Source organism: Salarias fasciatus, chromosome 17 (assembly GCF_902148845.1).
Source record: "Salarias fasciatus chromosome 17, fSalaFa1.1, whole genome shotgun sequence".
Taxonomy (NCBI): Eukaryota; Metazoa; Chordata; class Actinopteri; order Blenniiformes; family Blenniidae; genus Salarias; species Salarias fasciatus.
The window spans coordinates 16,129,217-16,138,286 of record NC_043761.1 but is presented as its reverse complement, the minus strand read 5'-3'; the positions used below and the strand labels follow the sequence as shown (position 1 = coordinate 16,138,286).

At 45.3% G+C, this 9,070-nt stretch overlaps 2 protein-coding genes across 4 annotated transcripts; one reads left to right on the top strand and one right to left on the bottom strand.

The window, feature by feature from the left end:
- Nucleotides 1-1,812: 1,812 nt before the first annotated feature.
- Nucleotides 1,813-5,216, bottom strand: LOC115404252 (beta-2-microglobulin-like). Of its 3 annotated transcripts, none has more exons than XM_030113508.1 (4): nucleotides 4,999-5,216; nucleotides 3,951-4,223; nucleotides 2,783-2,820; nucleotides 1,813-2,713 (listed from the first exon to the last, which is right to left on the bottom strand). In XM_030113508.1, exons 1-3 carry the CDS (start codon nucleotides 5,063-5,065, stop codon nucleotides 2,807-2,809), a joined length of 354 nt encoding a protein of 117 aa, XP_029969368.1. In that variant the 5' UTR covers nucleotides 5,066-5,216; the 3' UTR covers nucleotides 1,813-2,713; nucleotides 2,783-2,806. The 3 variants fall into 3 exon arrangements, with proteins under 3 accessions (XP_029969368.1, XP_029969367.1, XP_029969366.1); XM_030113507.1 differs by having other exon boundaries at nucleotides 1,813-2,671; nucleotides 4,999-5,215; XM_030113506.1 differs by having other exon boundaries at nucleotides 1,813-2,668; nucleotides 4,999-5,214.
- A 1,046-nt stretch (nucleotides 5,217-6,262) lies between these two features.
- Nucleotides 6,263-8,577, top strand: LOC115404255 (beta-2-microglobulin-like). The gene is made up of 4 exons (XM_030113511.1): nucleotides 6,263-6,420; nucleotides 7,574-7,846; nucleotides 8,026-8,056; nucleotides 8,157-8,577. The coding sequence occupies exons 1-3, from the start codon at nucleotides 6,357-6,359 to the stop codon at nucleotides 8,037-8,039; spliced, it is 351 nt and encodes a 116-aa protein (XP_029969371.1). The 5' UTR covers nucleotides 6,263-6,356; the 3' UTR covers nucleotides 8,040-8,056; nucleotides 8,157-8,577.
- Nucleotides 8,578-9,070: the final 493 nt, after the last annotated feature.

Genomic DNA, 9,070 nt, shown 5'->3' with positions numbered 1-9,070 from the left:
CTTCTTCTTATTTCCTATGAAACGCAACACGCGCGCGCGCGCTACCGCCCCTGCTGGTCTGGGACTACATTTGGCTGGCTCTTTCTCAACAAAACGCTTTTACAGCACGAGAGAGATCCGCAGCAACAAGCTTGTCTTTCCCGGGAAAAGTCAGCAACAAACGGCTGGTTTTGTTTCATCAAAGCTCGGTGTGCGGGGGTTTCACTGGACGGGAGAGGAGACGCTGCGGCCGCCGGTGTTTCGGATTGAGTGGTACCCGTGTTAACTGGTGACCGACTTCCTCCAGCAGACGTCAGAAACCTGACAGAAATCCGGCTGTGCCCTGGTGAAAGTCGTTTAGTGCCATTCACAGTAAAGTTTTAAAGTGTGGCACCTGCCACGAGCCTCTATCCTGGTTTAACTGACGTGTCAGCGCGTGGCTGTCACTCAGCTGCACGCGGATGACATCCGGTCACCGGGGGCGGGGCTCTAACCGCGTCACTGCTGAGCAGCGTTCACGTCTGGCCTCACGAGACAGCCGATGGTCTGAAGCCTCTTGGATTGATCTACGGTCCACTGAACGTTCCACCTTTTGTCACGTGAGGATCAGAAAGGTCAATGTTTTGGGGTTGTAAGTGATACCCCAACACAACGTGCTGCACAGCTGGGAACGGAGGGAGAATGACACCTGGTTTTCAATGCTTTTCTTTTTCAATTAAAAAAAACTGAGTGTAATGTGTAAAAGTAATGACCCCCCTTCACTCCGATACCCATTCCCCATGGACAGGTCCTGGTCAACAGCGAGCCTCCAGAGGTCACCAGAGCCCAGCTGTGACTCTGATCTCAGGATCAGTCCAGCTGTTCTGTGAAGCCCTCAGATGCTCATGAAATAGCATGAGTTAACGAGCAGCATCAAGAAGACCACAGATTACAGCAGACAGCTGTCAGCTGGCAGAGGCTGGCCCTCCAGCAGGACAGTCAGCTGAAACATCCAGCAGAGCTGCAGAGCATGTTCAGGTGAGAAAACGGACCTGTCAAAGTCCAGACCCTTGGCCGAGCTGTTAATGTGTTGCTCAGTATCTCAAGTCTGTCCAGTGTGAAAAACAACTTTGAAAAGACGGCACAGTGTTTGTTCTGGCTCCTTTGAGGACGTCTTCTGGATGTCAAATAATTAGGTCAATAAAACGTCTTTTCGTGGTCATAAATCCGTCCTGACGAGACCGCCTCCCGGAAGGCGCTCGCCAGACTGCTGCCGCGGCCGACCAGTGGCCCACGAGCAATGCCGGCTGTGGGATTCTGTCCATGTGTCACAAACCACAAACGTCAGTTAATTTGTTTATTTGATTATTTGTCCCGTGCATGCGCTCCCTCGTACGTAGTGACGTGGTGACATGCGCATTAAACAGGAAGCAGGACAGTCAAAAACAAGGACCTCCACACACACACACACAGTGATTCTGTCGATGTGTTACAAACCGCAAACGTCACAGTGCAAAGCATTATGGGACTTCAGTGTTCATGTGAACGGCCAGTCTGCTCCTCCAATCACAACGAATTCAATGTGACTGACAAACCGTGAGCAGATGTTATCAGTGTCTGAAGGCTCAGTCCGTGGTTCACCTCTGCAGCAAACAGCTCGTCTCTTCATTCCAACAAGGTTTAAAGCTACAAATGAACACAGCTGCTTATTCTGGAAATGCTTCTTGTTTTGAACACTTTATTTGTAATTCTTCGATCATATTCTCTGTTGTACAAAAGTACTTAGACAATTCCCACAAAAAAGAAAAAAAAATCAAATGAAACCCAAAATCAAACATATTACATCAAAAACAATCCAAAGTAATACTTCTTTTAATGGTATTCAGTAAGAAAACACATCTACACAAATCAAACCCGCTGCATTCTTATCAAACCATTCCTTGTTGCAGCATGATCAGCAGCGTTTTCAAGTAGGGCTGGACGATATAGCCAAAAAGTTAAATCTCAATTTTTATTATTTATTTTTTGCTTGAAATCCAATAAGCAATTTTAATCGATTGTTTTTCTGTGTAAAGAAACACAATTAAACATTTTTCAAAATAAGATATTTTATTGGAGGCCGAAACGTGAGCATTTACCTGTATAGGCAGTAAAGTTATTCTGAGGTAACTTTAACAAGACCATTTGCATGGGCACTGCATTGAAATAAAAACATTACAAGGAAAACTGGAGAAAAATGAACAATTTATTTTAAAAAATTTGAGCGCCGGCAGAAAACACGATTTAAGTTTCATTTTCATCATGTTTGCGCTCTTCATTTCATTTTGTGAAATAAACACGATGTTGAGATTTAATGTTTTTCACATTGACTGAAAAAATGAAATCGAATTATTGGATATATCGCCCAGCTCTACTCTGAAGTGAGAAGGTTACAGCGGTCATCAAAATCCAGATTTTAAAGTGGATATTTCTACACTGGATGAATATTCCCATACACGGTAAGGCTCCACAGTCCTGAAATCTAAAGTTCAGCTGCTCAAGCACAATTAAAAAGCGGGTTTCTTCAGCTCTCCTTGAAGCAACAGGCCACACGCTGCTCCAGGGTGGATGAAGGACATTAAAGGTGTGATTCCTCATGATTGTCTCAACAGGACACAGTAGTCAAACTGTTCCTGAGTCACATGGAGACCCTGTGTCCCACGTCAGCCTCCTGCTGGGATGGAGAACAGGCTCACAACTCTCAGCCACATGGTTGCTGATCAAACACATTAAAGTATTAACAGGATAGAAAAGATCCTCAACATGTGGTAAAAACTCAGCGTACCTGTTCAGGAGCTCAGAGGAGACCCTACATGTCTGCGTCTGAAAGAAGAAACAGATGGAGGCCGTCAATCTTTACTGCTTCATTCTCAGAGACACTTTGGGCCAAAGTCCACAGGCAGGCTGTGGTCAGTACTGGTGGGGTGATCAGAAGCAGCACAGCGCTGTGGGAGGGGTTTACCTGCCAGCTGTCTGCCAGGGGCCCGCAGTGTGTATTGGAGTCCTGTGAATGAGTGTCTGCGGGGCTCCCTCACTGCTTTAAAGCCATACTTCAACATTTTGGCAAATTGGCCCATTTAGCGCAACTCCTTAGTCATTTCGAACAGAATACTTACTGTTTCTGTGAGGGCGAGCTGTTGTTTATTCAGAGGTGAGTCGGGGAAGGTTTACAGGACGGACACAATGGAAGTGGATGGTATTTTTGTTCCCCCTCGTCAAACTCATCAAATACACAATCCAACAACCCCAAAACACTTTGGTGGACACGTTATAATCCACACATTCACTACGCTGTGGAACACCAACAAATAATACTGTAGCGTTACGACACTGAAGCAAATACTGGGAACTACTTTTTCTTTTGAAATCACTACGCCCAGACGCCATGTTTAGTAAGTAGTTCCATCTTAGCAATCTTCACATAAACAACTCAATCTCGTAATTTTGCATTAATATTCCACAGCGTAGTGAATGTGTGGATTATAACGTGTCCACCAAAGTGTTTTGGGGTTGTTGGATTGTGTATCTGATGAGTTTGACGAGGGGGAACAAAAATACCATCCACCTCCATTGTGTCCGTCCTGAAAACCTTCCCCGACTCACCTCTGAATAAACAACAGCTCGCCTCACAGAAACAGTAAGTCTGCTGTTCAAATGACTAAGGAATTGCGCTAAATGGGCCGATTTGCCAAAATGTTGAAGTATCGCTTTAAGAGCATGTGAGCCCATGAGGACAGACTGGACCAAACCAGACTGCTACAGCCCCACCTGGGACCGCTCCGCTCTACAAGCTGGCTTTAATCCAGTCACAACTCAAGAGCTGGAGGACCTCAGAGCTGTGGTGCAGCCATGAAAAGAGGGACATGTTGTGGGAAGAGTGGAACTGAGGGATGACTAGAGTCCAGTCAGGCAGCGGTGAGTGCAGTGAAGCAGAGGACAGCAGAGATACAAACCCCAGTCGTAGGTTTTGGTGTCTTGCAGGTGGGTCACTCTGCAGGAGTACTTGTCCTTGGGGTCTGGGGTGAAGGACACATGTGTGGTCAGGTGGTACTTCCAGCTCTCCTCGAAGGCCAGGTCGGTCTGCTGGCTGTTGGGGAGCTCCTGCTCATTCTTCAGCAGCTTGATGGAGATCTCTGGTGGGTGGAAGCCGCTCACATGGCAGATCAATGTGTTGTTCTTCCCAAACTCTCTGGGAGCCCGGCTGTACACCTGGACCTTCGGAGAAGCTGAGCAAGGCACCAAAAAGTCTCTTTAGAGTCACTCTGACTGCAGCAAACATCTCTGGTTTGATGCTACTTCTGTCACAAACATCCTCTACACCACATCACTTAATTCATTCTGATACCTCTTCAGCTTTCAGATATTCTACTTTCTCAGGTTTGTGGATATTTAGACAGATTTAATGAAACGGATGTTGTGTCTGAGGCTCTCCTCTTCATGTCATTGATCATGTTTAAAGTCAATATTAATCACAATAGCAGTGATAATATCATGATAACAGAAGCATTAAACACAACAGCGATGATACAATTATAGTGCAGTACTGATATTTATACTAAAGAAAATAATATGATGTCAATATAATGATATCACAAAAATACAACAATATCAAGAATAATCAAATTCAACAAAAACCCTAAAATCAGTTCTCTCAATAAAAAGTGTGTGTGTGTGTGTGTGTGTGTGTGTGTGTGTGTGTGTGTGTGTGTGTGTGTGTCGTCTGGAGTAAAGCTGATGATCTCTGATCGCTGGGCTGAAGGCTGGCGGAGCAGACAGGCTGCTGACAGGAACGTTCCTTCACTGACACCCAGGGGAACGCTGCTCCTGGTTTCCACAGTGAACCTCTGACTTCCTGCCTCTCTAAACTGGACCTGAACGACTCTTCTGTTTGTGACGCCCTCATATTTCAGGATTTGCTCAATAAGTATGAAAGTTACGGACTTCCGGGTGTGAACTGGGCTCGCGTGGAACCGAAGCGATCAGAACCAGCAGGAAACTCACCGTCTTTAGCGGCTGCCGAGCAGCACAGGCAGAAAAGCAGCAGCAGGAAGCAGAGCAGCCGCCCCATCTTCAGCTCCTCTTCACACTTCTTCACCTTCACCGGACTTTAGTTTTTTAACTGCGACACGAACAAACCGAAAGGAAGCGAAGGGCGGGATGTTTATAGCGCTCGTTCTGCGACACCGGGACGTCCAGGCGGAGCTTCGCGCTGACGACTCAACCCTGACACACCAGGAAGGGAGCGTTTAACCCCGCCCCCCGATGGAAACATTCGGTTTAATTAATAAACAAACCTCTCTGCGACCAGTAGGAAACCCAGAAGCTCTGTTGCTAGGCAGAAAGTTCTGCAGCATGTTGTCAGATCAACCCTGAACGACAGCGCGAAGGAAATTAATGTTTTTAGCGGGGAATAGAGTTTAACGCCAAAGATCACATTAGCTTTCAACAAGTCAGAACTACGAAACTCTGTCATTGAATTATTCATGAAGGAGGGGACACTTGAATTCTTAAGAATAACACTCAAAGTTACTGTCAAAATAATCGTTATCTGTTTCTTTAGGTAAATTCGGTTATATAGCTAAGTGATATCTATAATCAAATTCTCAACATGCTTTATTGTGATTTACAGTAAAGAATATATCTTCCACAATCCTGGATGGAAATCAGTGCTACAGACATTTACCAGAAGTCAGGAGTCCTTTCACTTCTCTGAGTGTTACTGGAATATGATTACATTCTGTGATACATGAGGCATATTGCTTCCCCATAAACATTGGACTGACGGAGATACATTAGAAAGGTTTTTTTCAGTCGTTTCTGTGTAAATTGGTGTTTCATCCTGCTGAGGACCTGATACCAACATAATGTGGAATCTATGGAGGAATCTGCATGGGAACGACAAACTGTCTTTTTAATTTAACCTTCTAGACATTTAAACACACTTTAGTATTTCTTTTTTGAACGAAAACTTCCCTAAAAAACGTTTTCAAAAAACCAAGATGTGTTTAAACACTCCTTGATGGTTCATTGTCCACATGAACAGGAATGACACGAAACTCAAGAAGGAGACTTATTAATAAGCAAAACGAGAACAAATGCAAACAAAGTTTCGGTTGTGTTGATGTTTTTCATGAATCTTGGTTAGGTTTGTGTTTGCTGTGAGGAAAATAAAATGTTTTTTGTGGTGTCATTTCTCTGGCCGGAGTGGGAATTAGTGTGTGGTTCTAATTTGTGATTGGCTGGGGGCCACCCAGTGGGCGGGGCCAGTGGAGGTGAAGTGGGGATTTCAGGGTGATTCTTCAGAGCTGGTGAACACATTAAAGCAGGAGGTGTTGAAGAAAAGAGCCAGACTGACCACGATGAAGGTCCTGCTGTGGATTTCCGCTCTGGCAGCTCTTTACTGCGCAGTGGACTCCAAATACTGTGAGTACTTCCTACTTTATCATTTTATATAACTATTCCAAAAACTTGATGGAATCGGTGAAGACAGTAAAGATGCGTGTATTCATAGATGATATTTTGATGTGGTTCTATAGCAATGGAACATAAACTGTGATTAAAGTCAAGTATAGAAGAGAAACTACAGAAAATGTGCCTGTTTTTAGTGCTTTAGAATTCCCCTCAGCGCAGAGTTTACTTTCGATTTCTTCTAACAGCCTCTCCCTCTGACGCACACACACACACACACACACGCACAGTCTTGTATTTCTATCCTTGTGGGGACCGTCCATTGACTCCCATTCATGTCTAGCCCCTAACCCTGACCCTTACCCTAACCCTAACCCACACCACAACAAAGCCTAACCCTAAAGAAATGTTTTTGCACTTTTACTTTTTTCAGTAACAACAACATGGTCAAGAAAACACTGTTTCTCCTACTTAGGACCGGAAAAAGGTCCCCACAAGGCACGTCGTTTCACGTTTTGCTATCCTTGTGGGGACATTTGGCCCCAACAAGGATAGAAATACGAGAACGCACACACACACACACACACACACACACACACACAGTGTGAAGAGGATTCAGGGCTTCCATGATTGTTTTTTATCTATTAAAGTGGGCCTGCTGATGTGGAAATAAAGTGCGATCAGAGTTACGACCCTTCCTGTGAAGCGGTCAGTCTTCAGATCCGGATCTGATCAGGTCCGTTGGGGCAGAGCCAGAATCCCGGTTCCTGTGTGTGTGTCACAGCTGGACTGGAGGATTCAGAAGAAATGCTGCTTTCAGACGGAGAGACGTCTTTTCCTGATCAGACTCTGAGGGAGGAGAACCTTTCTCTGTTAGAGAAACAAAAGCTTCAATACTTCCTGCCACAGCTGGATCTGGAGTCGTGTGATCGTGGCCCGAAGCATGATGGGATTGATCCACTGGCTGAGTCCAACATGAGCGTGATCCTTTGCTTCAGTCTTCATGTAAAGACGACAGTCTGACCTCTCAGCTGAAACTATTCAGTCACAGTAACATACAGTCCCCAGTGAACAGACGACGGTTTGAGGATTTCCTGAAGAAACCCTGTGCTCGTCCATACGCTGGCTGTGTGTGTCTCACCTGGCTGCTGTTGTCTGTCCTCTACAGCGCCACCTAAGGTCCAGGTGTACAGCCGTAACCCTGGAGAGTTTGGAAAGCAGAACACCTTCATCTGCCACGTGAGCAACTTCCACCCTCCAGACATCTCCATCGAGCTGCTGATGGACGGCGCGGAGCTTCCCAACTCCCAGCAGACGGACCTGTCCTTCAAGCAGGACTGGCACTTCCATCTGACCAAGAGCGCCGCCTTCACCCCCGAGGACGGACGGAAGACCCTGTGCAGGGTGACCCATGGCTCCAAGGTCACGGACTTCGCCTGGGGTGAGTCGCTTCACAGCACTGAGTCCTCCCAGCCGTCAGCTCAGAGCAGAGCCGTCCACCGAGCATCCCGGTCCAGTGGGGACATGTTCTGAGCTGATGTTCATGATGGGATGCTCTGACAGCGGCTCATGCTGTCACTGGCTGCCTCAAACACTCATCACTGCTCTTGTCTTTCACAGAACCAAACATGTAGCTTCTGGAGCTCTTCTGGTGAGTTTCCTGCTTTGTTGAAGGACTGTGGATTCAGTTGTGTCTTTTCTCATATCATGTCCTGCTTCATGGTGTGACTGTGTCCTTCCTGTGTCCACAGCGATCCCAGATGTCTCACATTCAGCAGCCAGCAGCAGTCATTCTCCTCCAGTAATCCGTCATGCAGCCCCCTGAATCAGCAGCCTCTCCAGGCTTCCTCTTCTCTCGTCAGTCTAACAGCAGCCCAGCTGGTGTGAAGGACTGAGTGCTGTGGTCGTCCTCTGTCTGTCCTCTGGGAGCGCTTCCTGCCTGCTTCTTTCAGCCGCTCCGTCCTGAGTGTCTTCCGAGCTGAAATCACTGAAGGCTTTTGTTTGGATTCAAGGTTCCAGTGTGTTTTCTTGATCTTCTGTCGTTGTTTTAACTCTTTTGATTAGAGTCCTGAGGTAATTCCTTTTATTCAGATGATTTTTTGACCAGGTAAACTGTCTTGTACAGAGTAATTATTTAAAACGGGGTATTGAATAAATACTCTGAAAAATGTCTCCAAGTCTTGTTTTTTAAGCAACATGATTTGTCCTGAATTCTTTTATTAAAGGGATGTTTTAAACAAACGTGTCCAGTTTCACAGGTGTTTCTGGTCTTCAGCAATCTATTATTATGAGGCTATAAAATGAAGTTCATGAAGTTTCAAATTTAGTTCAGATGCACATACAAAAACTATCGTGAAGATTTAAACACAGTTCAGAGTAGTGAACATTTTATTGTTCTGAGCTTATTTTTGCACCTGATTTTAACCTGAGCTCCTCTTTTCAAGCATGTTTTGTTAACACTTTGAAATGTTAGCTGTTTTAACCATTTTTCCTCTTTTTAAGTAGTTTTTCAAGATTTTTCCAAATGGCTTTAATCTTCTTTTAGAAATTCTACAGATTTCGGGGTTTTTTTCATGTGTTCCATCATTTTCACCCTGTTTCTTGTATTTTTAGCTCATTTTCCCCATTTTATTTGAACCTTCCTTCGAGGCCCTGCTGAACCGGG